This window comes from Urocampus carinirostris, chromosome 2 (assembly GCF_059441175.1).
Source record: "Urocampus carinirostris isolate Australia breed hairy pipefish chromosome 2, RoL_Ucar_1.0, whole genome shotgun sequence".
Lineage (NCBI taxonomy): Eukaryota > Metazoa > Chordata > Actinopteri > Syngnathiformes > Syngnathidae > Urocampus > Urocampus carinirostris.
In genome coordinates, this window is record NC_142350.1 from 11,383,147 (window position 1) to 11,398,218 (window position 15,072).

Here is a 15,072-nt window from a genome sequence, read left to right on the forward strand (position 1 = left end):
TCAAAATGGAGTATCACTTTTCATGACGAGATGGAGAGACTTCATATTATGGGTATGCGGAGCTTGCGGGAGATTGCGACACTGCTAGCAGATGTGGCTGTATCATCTTATTTATTGTATTACTGTATGACTATTTGAATGTGTTTTAGTTATCAGTAAGATGTGTTTTTTATAGTCCGGTGAAGTCGAGGTTAATTTGTGACACCCTTAATCACAAGGTGTCTCAAACGGCTGCATAGACCATAAACTATTGCAAACTACAGACAATTATTAAACCATCCCCTGATCTATAACCTACATGAGGGCAAGGAAAAACTCAAAAACCTCAGCATGAGGAAAATTAGGAAAACTTGAGAAGGTACTCATTAACTGTAGCAATGTCTTAGTTATGTATAAAAAAAAAATTTAAACCACCATTCAATCAGATCATAAAATCATCAAAGTTTTTCCCATCTACAATAAATTATAACTCTGTGTAATTGTAAGTAGGTGTCCTGGAAAATTCAGACTGTAAGTTTTATAGCTATTTAGAGTAAAGGTGGATACTTTTGGGAGGTTGGGAATGGGTGAATTAAGCTTGTATGAGGAGGTACCACTTTATCAACCTGTATGGTGTGTTCATATGTGCGTGACCCTACCACCCCCCTTTTTCTTTTTGCATGCGCTCCCCACGTGACTCAGATTCTCATCACTGCTCCCGTTCAGCTTCAGCTAGCCCGCTAAACGCCTGCTCCCACCACCGTCATCAGAATTCGGCCGAGCGCTGGAGACACTCCTCTGCCAGCACCCCAGACATCACTCAGCGCCAACGTCAGCGAACCTTCACACCGGTAAGATTTCTTTTCATTCATTATAGTGGGTTGATTATCTTTATAATAAGAAAAAAAAATCCTTTATGAATAGCTGCTCACTGTATTCTGTTCTTTAAAGGGTTAATATGGGTGTCAATAAGGCCACAAATCACCATCACAAGCTAAGCTAATACTACGGTTTATAAAATCAGAAATATTAGTATATCATTCAGCAATTTTGCTGCTAGGAAGTTGGAAAGTTAGAAAATTAAGAATAAAAATGTAGCAAAAAAATTACATTTCCCCGTTGGCAGATTACTTGTATGTAAAATATTAATAATACTTATAATGAGCTCTAGATGTCCAAAACCTTTGCTCGATTAGAGTATATTGTTCTTTTTTCATTAATTATATGTACTAAATCTGTGAATACATATAATTTTATTCAAAATGACCACAATTATTCTGCAACACAAAAGGAAACACTATTTACTCATTTTTAAAAAGATTTTTCCTTTATATAAACCAGCTCTGTTATACCAGCTTTGTGCCTTTGGGGGTAGGGGGCCCGCCCCGAGACTGAGAGGTTGCTGGTTCGAGCCTCATACCTTGCCTGGATCATACCTAAGACTTACGACATTGGTATCACTGTTTAGCGCTCGGCATTAGGGGTTGGAAGTGGTGGGCTTGGTCACCTAATGACTCCCAACGAGATGTTACAACACATCAGTTGGGTTGAGTGAGGGGCTGGGAATCCCCTCCTCTGTATCAATTTCCCAGAAAGAGGAAAAAATGTGAATGTGTTCGTGACTCTAGCCACCTCCCACTATGGGGATATGGCTCCGCTATATATAATATATCAATTTTTTTGTAAAATACAAAATATATATTTAAAAACACCTCCAATTAATGTTTTCACTTTAACAAATTAAGAAAAAAAATATTTAAAACTCACAGAATTCATAGTTGTAAAGGCTCTTGTTTTCATTCCGTGGCTGCCGATTTAGGTGGGCCATCTTTGTATCATAGACAATGGACATGTGGTCCAAACGCTCGTTCATTGTTGTGTATCAAAAAGGTTCGACCGTGTGTTTGGGGCACTTGTAATGTAGACCAGAGGTATCCAAAATGATTGGGAGGGATGAGGTTCGTCCCCGTTTCCTCAGCCAAAAACTAGTTTGGAGAAATGTTTGAAATGGCTAAAGGCATGCTGGCGCTTTACGATCAACTCAACATGCAGAGTATCGATGGGAACCAAAAAAGTTGTTTGTTCTATAGTAAATGTTTTATTTTTATTACGCTGCTGTTTGGTTGGTAATTAGTCTGAGATCAGCGTATGCAGTGGATCCCAGTATTTATTGTTTAAAGTAATAATGTCTAATTTTTTTAAATTAACTTTATTGTATGTGTTTTGTAGTAGTTAAATGAATATCCACAGTAACCAATACTTTCTACATTTACCGGAATGATGTTTGTAAGTGTTGCCGCTTTACTTGCACTTTCTTTGAGTATATCACTGCACCCTCGTTAGCATATAACGAAAACAAATACAAGAGAAACTGGCATTTCGTAATAAAGGGAAACTTGTAAACTATGGGATAAATAGGATATGCAATTCGCGATCCAGTATAGCAAATTTATGAAACTCATGATGTAATGTCCATTTGTTCCTCGCCGGACACTCTGAACAATTGGAAATTACACCACTCGTTTCATAAATTTGATATACTGGATCACTCATTGTATATACCATTACAGTAATCCCTCGGTTATCGCGGTCAATGGGGACCAAAACCACCCGCGAAAAGCAAAAATCCGCGAAGTAGCGACGCCCCTTCAAAAATGCTTGAAAAAATAAATACATATTTATTTCTTTATTTTTATTTTATTTTATTATTGTTCTTTTTTAGACCCGGTTAATGGGGACCAAAACCACTTGCGAAAAGTGAAAATCTGCGAAGTAGCGACGCCCCTTCAAAAATGCTTAAAAAAAATATATATATATTTTTTTATTATTATTTTATTTTATTATTATTATTTTTTACACCGAAGCTCTGAACCCGCGAACGTGGAACCGTGTAGTAGAGAGGTCCCACTGTATTTCTCACAAACCTGAATCCATTTCTATGTGTAGTTTGTACGGGGCTTCTGGCTTCCTCATGGATCGCAAACATTTTGCATCCACCCTTACAAGGTTAGCATCTTTGCGTACCTTGATGCCTTGAATATAACTTTGTATAAAATAGTTGAGACCCCTTTTCTACCGACTTTTGGGATAAGTTTGCATAACCTGGAAAAAATCATATGGCTATGCTATCAGGAATATTGACTAAAGAGTCGCTTGCTGTTGCTGTTTCAGCTGCCGAATTTGTTCCGTTTGTGATATGCGGATACCGTACCTATGGTTGGCGTGGCTTAACGTTCGCTGTCGGATCTATGAATTATGTTCCATTGGAACAAGATATTGTTTGCTTCTAAACATTCATACCTTACTTGTTTTACTCTATTTTTCTTTGACATTTTAAAAACAATCCTACCGTGTAAATAGACACTGTTATTTGTGTTGCATTTTATGGCTTCCCTCATATTTTATTGTCAATAGTTTGTTTCCATGTCTAAAATAGAAATGAACTTGAAATTAGTACATAATCTCCAGATGCCAGATACTCTAGCTCATTTCAAATCTCACTAATTATTTCTTCTAATATCTTAGTTAGAATAATTCTGAAAATAAATGAAAATAGTATTTTAAAGAGCACTAATGTCTGCATAACAAATATTTTTTCTCTCATCAAGTACTATTTACTAATTAATGTCATTGAGTTGATGCACAAGCATAGGGTGAAACAGCAATCGCAGAGTAAGGCAGGTTGCTGGGCCCTTTCCCTTGGGCCTTGTTCAATCCATAACAACAAAAACAACAGACTCGAGCTTGAATTACGCATGTGAGATTCAGGCACTACAGGCTCCGATTTGTTACTCTCCTGTGATTTTGTTTGACGCATATTAACATGAACATAATGCTATAAAATATATATAAAGCTATAAAACTGATAACTTGGCACGCTGAAAGCGTCACCACACCGATACTCTTATTATTCGGTTGCCAAGCAACAAGTTGGAGCAATCTTTCCTTTTCATGTGATGCAGTATCTATTTGACACTATTCTTTCCAACCACCGAGAAGAAATTCCCCCCATTTTGTCCGGTACCAAGGCCTGCTCTGATTTACCCTCCAATTTTCTTATTTGTTCCAAGGTTGACAGAAAGAAGAAAGAGAAGAAGGATAAGGAGAGAGAGAACGAGAAAGAGAAGAGTGCACTGACAAAAGAGAAAGTGCAGAAAAAGAGACAAACCGCATCACCAACTACAATCAGAAGAAAATCACAGCCTGAGTCCAGGTACTAACCCCCTGAAACCCAATCCGAAGTATTGGAACACTAAGCATTGCAAAAAGTATTGCAAAAGTCTATTTGTTGGAACCGGATGGTTTTCCGTGCAGATGGTCTGAAATTCTTTGATCTGAGCACTTAGGAAGTTCTGGATTTGGTTCATGAGCGTGTCTTTGAGTGAAGTTCACACACATGGATTTCCACTTGAACTAGATTTTTTTATGCACTATTGTACCAGGAAATTTTGTTAGTTTTACACTTAATACCACTTCTTTATCCTATCCTAGCACCCCTAAGCCAAGAACCCGACCTCCGTCACCTGCTCCCCCCAAAAGTCGCCCCCTATCACCTTTGGTACCAGCGCCGGGTTCCAAGACCCCTACGGGGAAGAAGTCCCCACCTCCAGGCTCCAAGACACGACCCAAACGGGCCCAAACACCCGCTAGGGTGCAGCCTCAAGTGGTTGCTACGGTTGCAGTGGAAACCAGCCAAGAACCCAAAGAGTCTGAAACATTAGAAGAGAAGAAGGGTGAGTGTGGGAACACTGGCGATGATGACTTCATCTTTTGGCTGCTTTCCATATTACAAGTGTCTGGATAAAGAATTGGAGTGTGAAATATTCGCTCATTGTTTTTGATTTTTTGTTTGTTTTGAAACACAAATATTGGTGATGATAATAGCAAATAATTGCCAAAATCTATTTCTATAGTAACATTTTAAACGTGGATTTTTTTTTATATACATTTACAACAGTTTATTTTATTATTTTGTTTTTGTAATATTATTTCATTGGGGATTTTTAAGTATCAATATGAGAAAAGCAGTATTTTGTTAATATGCCTCATTAGGAAATTGAAGTAGCAATACTAGGCATCAATATCGGGTTAATGAGATCATTTTTGTTTGTTTTAATTAAAAGGATTAATTTACGTATTTATTATAAAAACTGATATTATTAAAATCTGATTGTTAGGGATGTGGAGTATCAATAATAGTCAATATCTGTTTTTTAAAAAAAACATTTTGATTAAATCTAAATGTGTTTATTTTGTATGTATTTACTATAAAAAGTCTATTTGATATTTTTACAAAACAATTCATTATGGATCTGAGGTTTCAATATGTGGGTATCGATAGTTAATAAAAACCTTCCTTTTGTTATTTCATGAGTCTATTTAAAGAAAGTTTTAAATATGATTTAATTATCTACACATATCAATACAAGGGTGTTACTTTGTTTTGTTTTTAACTCGATTTAATTTTAGTTTTATTTAATTTTGTACTACTATTGAGCTGAAAAGGGATATTGAAATTCCACAATTTTGCTCATTGTAGCCTATGCCTGGCAAAAAAATAAAGAGAAACATCTAAATAGATTATTACACATGAAGTGAACAAACATTTTTTCTAACAATTATTTTTTATTTCTTTCAATAAAGATTTTGAACTTTTTGAATTGAACTCTTGGGGAAAAAACACATTTTTACAGTACATCCATCCATCCATTGTCTTCCGCTTATCTGGGGTCAGGTCACGGTGGCTTCAGCCTTTAAAGGGAAGCCCAGATGTCCCTATCCCCAGCCACCTCCTCCAGCTCATCCGACGGGATCCCAAGGCGTTCCCAGGCCAGCCAGGAGACATAGTCTCTCCAGTGTGTCCTGGGTCGCCCCAGGGGACTCCTGCCGGTGGGAAATGCCCGGAACACAGAGAGAGGCATCCTTATCAGATGCCCGAGCCACCTCAACTAGCTCCTCTCAATGCGGAGGAGCTGTGGCTTTACACAGAGTCCTTCCCAGATGACTGAGCTTCTCACCTTATCTCTGCGGAGGAAACTCATTTCAGCCACTTGTATACGGGATCGTGTTCTTTTGGTCTTAACCCACAGTTCATGACCACAAGTGAGTGTAGGAAAGTAGATCGACTGGGAGATCGAGAGCTTTTCCTTTCGGCTCAGCTCCCTCTTCACCATGACGGACCGGTACAGGGTTTGCATGACGGCAAGGGCTGCACCGACCCGTCTGTCGATCTCCCGATCCATCCTACCCTCACTCGTGAACAAGACCCCAAGATACTTGAACTCCTCCACTTGGGGCAAGATCTCATCCCCAACCTGGAGGGAGCATGCCACCCTTTTCTGGCAGAGTAGCATGGTTTAGGACTTAGGGGTGCTGATCCTCATCCCGGCCGCTTCACACTCGGCTACGAATCGCTCTAGTGAGAGCTGAAGATTACAGCTTGAGGAAGCCAACAGCACCGCGTCATCTGCAAAAAGCGGTGACGTAATGCTGAGGCCCCCAAACCGGACTCTATCCCCACCAAGGCTGTGCCTAGAAATTCTGTCCATAAAAGTTATGAACAGAATCTGTGACAAATGGTAGCCCTGGCGGAGTCCAACCCTCACCGGGAACGAATCCGAATAACTACCGGCAATGCGAACCAGACTCTGGCATACAGGGACTGCACAGCCCGGATAAGACTGTGCGGTACCCCATACACCCGAAGCACCCCCAACAGGGCCTCCCGAGGAACACGGTCAAATGCCTTCTCCAAGTCCACAAAACATATGTAGACCGGACAGGCAAACTCCCATGCACCCTCAAGGACCCTGCAGAGGGTATAGAGCTGGTCCAGTGTTGCAGGGCCGGGACGAAAACCACACTGTTCCTCCTGAATCCGAGATTCGACCTCCTGGCGGACCCTCCTCTCCAGTACCCCTGAATAGACCTTACCAGGGAGGCTGAGAGGTGTGATTCCCTGTAGTTGGAACCCACTCTCTGATCCCCCTTCTTAAAGAGGGTAACCATAACCCCAGTCTGCCAGTCCAGAGGCACTGTACCCGATGTCTATGCAATATTGCAGAGGCGTGTAAACCATGACACGCCCACATCCAGAACCTTAATGAAGTCCGGGCAGATCTCACCGACCCCTGGGGGCCCTGCCACCGAGGAGCTTTTTTTACCACCTCTGTGACCCCAGAGATACGAGAGCCCACCTCAGAGTCCTCCGGCTCTGCTTCTCCAGAGGAAGGCGTGTCGGAGTGATTGAGGAGGTCTTCGAAGTACTCTGCCCACCGATTGTCTTCGAAGTACTCTGCCCACCGATTCACAACGTCCCGGGTCGAGGTCAGCAGCGCCCCATCGCCACTATACACAGTGTCGATGGCACACAGTGAGCCTTGAAGTCTCCCAGAAGTACGAGGGAGTCCTCCAAGGACTCCAAGAAGGGTGGATACTCTGAACTGCTATTTGGTGCATAAGTACAAACAACAGTCAAGACCCGTCCCCCCACCCGAAGGCGGAGGGAGGCCACCCTCCCGTCTACCGGGGTGAACCCCAGCGTACAGGCGCTGAGCCGTGGAGCAACTAATATGCCCACACCGGCTCTGCGCCTCTCACCACGGGCAATCCAGAGTGGAAGAGAGTCCAACCACTCTTAAGAGGACTGGTACCCCAGCCCAAGCCGTGTGTGGAGGTGAGTCCGACTATATCTAGTCGGAACTTCTCAACACCAACTCGGGCTCCTTCCCTGCCAGAGAGGTAACATTTTTACAGTGATTTTATAAGAATGTAAGTGCCTTTTACAATATATAAATATGTCTTACAACTTGATAAATAAAACAGATGTGAAGTACACTTTTTCTTAATGTTTACACAAGGCTCAATTTGGTATATTTACTTTTTTTTCCTTTCTGCCACTTTTTTTAATTTATATTTTCTCCATTGTATTATAACGTTGTTAACTTTGAACTCATGGTTTGGTTAATGCTTGTTCAGTCTTATGGCACTGTTTTCTATTTTAGCATGTTTCTATCTCCTCTCCCGTAGATTCTGCTAATGCTTTAGCCACTTCCCCAGCCCCACCTCCTTCCTCCTCCCAATCACTCGTCGAACCCTCTGCCGGTGCCATGCCTAAGGAAGACCAACCCGCTGCCACCGGCAGGCCCTCGGCCGGCACCAATGACCCTGAGGAGGCGGCCCGGGTTCTGGCGGAAAAGCGCAGGCAAGCTCGTGAGCAGCGGGAGAGAGAAGAGCAGGAGCGCCAAGAGCAAGAGCACAAGAACCGGATCCTCAGAGAGGAGGCCATGGCACGAGAGGCGGAGGAGAGGAAACGCAGAGAGGAGGAGGCCCGTTTCATGGCCGAGCAGCAGCGTCTGAGGGACGAAGCCCAGCGTGCCCAAGAAGAAAAAGAGGCCCAGGAGCGGGCCAAAGCCGAGCAGGAGGAGAACGACAGGCTGCAGAAACAGGTCAGTTCTAATGACACAGTAAGATAAAAAAAATTGAAAAACAGACATTTTCGACGCACGAATAAGGATAAGGAAGCCAATAGCTGTATTTTGCAAAGCACATTGGCAGAAAATTGTTCTTATTTTTAGTAAATGGTCTGCGATTTTGCAGTGTCAAAATTGGCAATGATTCACTTTCATCCCTTGATATTTACCTCATTCGCTGCTAATGGTGTCAATGAGTGACTTTTTTAGGAGTGTCATTTTTGAGTAGTTGGGACACCTCAAGGTAAACAAAATGCTCTAATAAGTTGTTAATCACAGTTGTCGTACTGTCCGTGTCACATATCGCATTATAGGGTCATAAATTCAATGACTTTATAATCCAAATATTTATCCTCCTACCCGGCTGCTTAATATTTAACAATACCATCAACTGTAAAGCTTCAGATTTCCATTAAAGCTCAAGACTGACTGGCAATCACCCCCTCCGTTCTGAGAGTACATTTACCATCTGGGATGTTTAATGCATAGGATCACGGCCCAGTGGTGGGCCTGTGATGTCTGGCAGATTAAACGGCGGTGCTGTCATGGATTATATGCGTCGAGCAGAGCCCTAATACTAAAGAGAGGCCCCTTGTCTGCCTTGGCACAAGCCAGCTGGTGACCTCCATAACAGCAGTAAGTGGCGACTGAGGGAGCGACAGTCCAGTTTCGTTTGTGTCTCCCTCATTAAACGTCATCGATGGGCTGACGCGCGACGTCAGCTCACTCTCGGCCATCCTTTTTTCGTCTTCAATGGCTCTATTGTTCTGGGTGACAGTGATGGAGACTAACTGCTATTTTATTTTTACTGTCCAGTTATCAAATTTTCTTAAATATGAGGTGCACCCAAAAAAAAACAAAAAAAATTGCCTGGTATTGTGAACTTACACATTACATGTGGACAAAATGAGAAATGCGTTACAACATTTGTGCAAGTAATGATAAGTATTGCTTTGCATAACAATGGTTGCAACAGGGATCGAACAAGATAGCAATGGTTTGAGCACCGAATCCTCACAACAAGGTTCATACATGTGCTTGAAAACCTTGAAAATGATTGAATTTTAATGTTGTGTTTTGCAGATTGAAAAATGGTTCAATTTTGGGTGAAGTGCTTGTACATGCTTGAAGTAGTATCTATGTTTCACAACAATTCTACTTAAAAATGACGGCGACACTGGTCACTGGGGGCTTCTTTTTGCCATTGCATTTCTTCTTCCCACATGATTAACAGCAGCTGGCATTAGTATGTATGGCATTGCCCTATGAAGTCCCCTACAGGTTGCACCCAAGAGGACAGGTGGATGCTACATCTAAATAGGGCACTATGAAATGTTTTTAGCGCAAGGATTACGTATCACTTATGGAGAATTATTATGAGTCATGCAAAAAAATAGGATTGTGTTTCCCAGTGTTAAATTGTAATGGGAAAAACTTCCTGCAACTCTAAATGTTGGCTATATATTACCGTCATTTTACCCAACACTTGTATGAGGATATATTTGTCTCAAAAATATTTACACGTGTATTATTGTGTCCCTGGATGGTTGTTCACAATAGCATCACAGTGAATGCATCGGGAATGGAACCCGGATCGTGGCGGTGACGGTCACGGTACCAGATATGAGTAGCGAGAATGTTGTTTCACGTTTTCTCAGCTCAAACAAAGCTTTAAAAGTGACAAGCATTTTGAATATGAGCAGCCATGCGTTTATTTATATCTTTCAGGACGGCTGAATTACTTTCCACAAAGCCATTTTCTTCATTAAAGTGTGTACATATGGTACAGAACATGTATATGTTTGAATCTGAGCTACCTGTCTTATTTTTAATTGCAAAGTCCAGTGAATTAAATAATGTACATTAATTTTTGTTTTGATGGCGTAGTTTATTTGAGCAGCACATAAGTCCACTTGGTGTTGAATGTAAATACTCAATGAACTATGTAATTGAGCTTGTAAATACTGTACTGTACTCTAATGTATGTACTGCTTTCTGGTGTTCTGTTGCCCTCTAGTGAAAAAATGTTGCAAAATTAAACCAACAGGCAATCAATAACCCTCATGACGTATTTTTTTATGTATTTTTCCTGTGTTCTTGCATTTACCCTATTTCACTATTTGACACCACGTTCATAGGGAGATAGCTTTTTCCCGGTTTCTAAAACCTCTTCAATTTTAAATATACATATTTATACACACAAACAATTTGGACATTTTCAATAACCAATGATTATCTTTTAAAGATTGGAGTAGACAGTATATGTTTTTAATTTACATAACTATATCGTTTGTCATGCTATACTTATCAAGAAAAAAACTATTTTCTATCGATTAAGTTGTGATATACAGTATCTGTCTTTTTTTAATTAGGATTACCAATGATTTTTTTTCTTTTCAAGTCCAGCTCTTTATTATTTTCTGTAAATGCAAAACCAATATTTTGTTCCTTCATAAAGTACACAGCATTATTTGCAATTAGCCAATGGCAATTTGAGGCATTCCCTTTTCATGACTTTTACTTGCCTACCCAGACTTCCTATAAAAGTACGTTTTATGTTGTTTCAAGACTCAAATATGCTCAAGCTTCTTTTTGTAAGATACATTTTAACTTGCTACTATTGATTAGAACGTATTTGGGACATATATACCGTATTTTCCGCATTATAAGGCGCACCGGGTTATAGGGCGCTACAATGGGAACGTCGACAAAACAGTCAGATAGTTCAGTCAAACTTATAACCCCCTTAACATTCCGAAAGCTTGCAAAGAAGCAAATACGTGTCGTAGACACGTGCGGATGCGGTGTCTGTACGATGTCACCAAACAAACATTTCTTAGTTTCCATTTTATTTTTTGCTGGCAACTGTGTGGAGAGCAATGTAAGAATTTTATTGAGCAGAGAAACGGGGTTCTTTACTGTGCATATGACAATGAACACTTTGAATTGAATTTAGTTTGAAAATAGACTCATCACAGAAACATCAAGATCGTTCTAAAACAAGATACCGCGAAAATATAAATCCGCATAGCTCACCTAAGTTCTCTTGCAGGCTTCACGTTCATTAAAGATACGTAACCATGGTCTTCTTACAACCGTGAGTGTAGTATATCCAGGAGAGTAAAATATTTACAAATACAGAGTAGTAAAAATGTTTTCTCTATGCCGTAGTGCAACCCAACCTGTGATTCACATTCATCTTTTTCGGCCAATTGCAGGCTTTGTTTCGCCCCTTTAGCCTATGCGAGCCTGTAAATGATAAAAAGGATCCGCCCCCTTTACCTCCGAATAACTTTAGCCAATAGTGACTGATTCAAATGATGATTGACACATTGGTTAGGAAATGAAACGCCGGTATATAAATCCCAGCATACACCGCGGACGACTTCGCCTTCGGGGGAAAATCTAGTCGGCGGCTGCTTGCTTTAGTTCCAAGACTTTGCGACTTAATATTGATCCATATATAAGGCGCACTGTATTATAAGGAGCATGGTCAGCTTTTGAAAAAAATAAAGGCTTTTAGGTGCGCCTTATAGTGCGGAAAATACGGTACATAAGTTATCTATGAATTTGTCACAATATATTGCATGGAAAAGAATTACGAAGCGGACATAAATGTGCATTATAGTGCCATAAATTGCGCGTATGTTTTGACCCGATTACAGAAAGAGGAGGCCGATGCAAAAGCTCGTGAAGAGGCTGAGCAGCAGCGCATGGAGAGGGAAAAACACTTCCAAAAGGAAGAGCAGGAGCGCCTAGAGAGAAAGAAGGTAAGAAGTGACACATTTTTTCAAAACCATGCAGCATTTTGTTTTGTTTTTTACTTTTGTTTGCAGCGTCTGGAGGAGATCATGAAGAGGACTCGCAAGAGTGACGTAGGAGAAAAAGTAAGTCTTTCTTGCCAAAAAAAACTTTGTGTTGCTATGTTATAATAACGTTTTTTTCTACAGAAAGATGTGAAGCCATCTCCACAGCTAAATGGAAAGGAGACAGACCTGAGCAAAAGTAATTGACTTTTACTGTATTTGGAAAATTTTACCTATTTCCCACTATGGATTAAACATTAGGTATGGTGTCGGCTCTTTAATAGGTATTGGATAAAATCGAGTTACAGATTTGGGCTCATCCAATTTCACGCACTTTACAACAATTGGCCCAATGTACTATTTGAGTTAAATTGACTAAAATGATTTGGTTGTTTGGCACAAAAAACTGCTTAAATTAGTAAGACATAACTCAACAAAACGTGTCAATTTGGTTTTTTAATAATAAAAATGTCACTTTATTTCGAACAATTTCCCAGAATGGGGATGTTTTAACCACCAGGTTCTACTTGCACAGGACACACCAGAGGAAATGGTGCCCCTATAGTGGTTAAGGGATCCGGCCAACTGACCATAAAGTGAAGTGACTCATGTTATACAAACAAAAGAGGGAGTCTTTAACAATAAAACATGTATATATTTTTAAAATTTTAAACTATCACCCAAAATGTTTATTTTATTTTAAATAAATGACTGAATAAATAGGCAGCACGGCAGCGCAGTAGTTAGCGCATGTGCGGCACAGTTCTGAGATCATGAGATCGAACCTTCCTGTGTGGAGTTTGCATGTTCTCCCCGTGCTCGCGTGGGTTTCCTCCAGGCACTCCGGTTTACCGCCACATTCCAAAAACATGCATGTCAGGTTAATTGGCCGGTCCAAATTGTCCCTAGGTGCGAATGACCGAGTGACTTGTCTGTCTCTGTGTGCCCTGCAAATGGCTGTCAACCAGTTCAAGGTGTCCCCTGCCCGCAGCCCGAAGATAGTTGGCATGGGCTCCAGCATCCCCGCGACCCTACTGGGGTTAGCAATGCAGATTTTGAATGAATGAAGGACTGAATAAATAAATATTTCTATAATACATTTTAAATTTGGGGAAAAAAAATAAAGGGATCTACAAAACAACCTCCCAAATCTTTGGTAATTTAATTAAAAGCAACCCTCGAAAAGTAGTTTAAAGCCAAAAAAAGAATATAGAAAATACCTTTCTAAATGTCAGTTTCTTTAGAACAGACCCACAAAATGGGCTCCCATTATACAAAACAAACCCCAAAACAAGGTCATTTTGTTACACGCATGAGAAATTCTGTTGGTTTGCACAAAACCAATCAGAAAACACAGTGTAATGGTCCATTTTTGACACAATTTGTGTTATTTTTTTACCCAAAAGTATGAATTGCGGCGGCTGTGAATACTCACATGATTTCGATTTTCCATTCCGTGCTACTAGATTTAAACTATCACAATTGTTAGCTGATATTATATTTTTGTGACAGGTGATAACTCGCTGAGTCCTGCTACTAGTGCGCCGGCTTCCGCTGTCAATGGAATGCAGCAGGACACTCATCAGAACGGCATGTCGCCTGATGGCAAGTTTGATGAAATCATGCAGGGAGGGGAGCCCTTCCTAATGAAAACGAAAACGAGTCCCATGAAACCCCAGCACGTTGCAGGTAGGAAATCAATCGTGTGACTGCACAGATACAGGTTTATTATATCTCCTTTTCCCTTGCAGAGGTTTTGTGAGTTCCCACCCCGTCCATGGACGAACACGCCTTACGTCGCCACTTGAGCATAGAGATACATCCGGCTCATACAGTACAAAAAATTAAATAGTGTGCCAAACCAACCACACGCCCATACCGACTCCATAGCAACATGAGAGGAAAAAACATCCGAAAAAAAAGATGAGAAAGAAAAAAATCATTCAGTATTCTGTCTTTAACATTGTGTTCTGGTGCGAGTTCTGTTGAATTGTCACATGCAGACTTCACGGTGCACCTTTAAAAATGACTGAATTCATAGAAAATACAGTATAAAACCCCAGGGGTGGAAAAAAAGACATCCAGTTTGAAAATGGTTGTTATTATTACCGTCGATCTGATATTGTTAGGTTGAGCAATGTGTGTTTGTTGTTTTTTTTGTCTTGAAATAACAAGTTATTTAACAGGAGGAGCGGAAGTGTATGTAAATGTATAATAAACTGCCTATTGGCCTCCTGTTGCAGGGGATCTGTGAAATAAAGCTTTATGAAAGGGAAGAATTGTGTGTTTTTTTTTTTTTGTCAATTATATTAACCTTTACTTGGTTCCAAATTAGTGTCCTGGTGCAGCCATGTCTTAATAAAAGTGTTGTTGCCATCAGGAGTATTCGGTTGGTAAGAATTATTTATGGTTGTTTGATTCCTGTGAGGAATTACAACTTTTTAATTTCAAATATTCCTCTTTGGACAGTTAGAGGCACAGTGTTTTTTTAGTGCCTCCTAGTGTCAAAAAAACCCAACTCTTCATTCATTAGTATACATCTGTCTTTAAGATAAGAGCAAAACTTGTCCACACTAGATATTTTTACTTCTAATAGTACTTGCGCAGTTGATACTTAAACGTGTAATATTTTACCACGAGATGTCAGTGTATTTGCAATGCAAAAGAACCAAGTGCTACAAAGTGTGATTAATAGTTTAAACTATGACGACAAAAAGTGACCAAACCGCACAAATTTATTTTCATTTTTATCACCAGCCTTCAAGGTCTTTGGCAGCAAGATGGCCGACAAGGATTTGAACTTCCTATAAGTGAAC

General features: G+C 40.4%; 1 protein-coding gene across 6 annotated transcripts in view; it reads left to right on the plus strand.

The window, feature by feature from the left end:
• The window catches only part of map7d1b (MAP7 domain containing 1b), a 39,333-nt gene extending 24,798 nt beyond the window's left edge, over nucleotides 1–14,535 (plus strand). For 4 of the 6 annotated variants that reach the window (XM_088328902.1, XM_088328905.1, XM_088328903.1 and 1 more), the window contains 9 exons: nucleotides 682–830; nucleotides 4,050–4,192; nucleotides 4,471–4,712; nucleotides 8,008–8,426; nucleotides 12,116–12,220; nucleotides 12,287–12,337; nucleotides 12,401–12,455; nucleotides 13,769–13,945; nucleotides 14,008–14,535. In XM_088328902.1, coding sequence (XP_088185028.1) covers nucleotides 682–830; nucleotides 4,050–4,192; nucleotides 4,471–4,712; nucleotides 8,008–8,426; nucleotides 12,116–12,220; nucleotides 12,287–12,337; nucleotides 12,401–12,455; nucleotides 13,769–13,945; nucleotides 14,008–14,018 — 1,352 coding nt within the window. In that variant the 3' untranslated portion in view covers nucleotides 14,019–14,535. The remainder of the gene's footprint in view (nucleotides 1–681; nucleotides 831–4,049; nucleotides 4,193–4,470; nucleotides 4,713–8,007; nucleotides 8,427–12,115; nucleotides 12,221–12,286; nucleotides 12,338–12,400; nucleotides 12,456–13,768; nucleotides 13,946–14,007) is intronic. The other 2 variants (XM_088328904.1, XM_088328907.1) reach the window with 1 other exon arrangement.
• The last annotated feature ends 537 nt before the right edge of the window (nucleotides 14,536–15,072 follow it).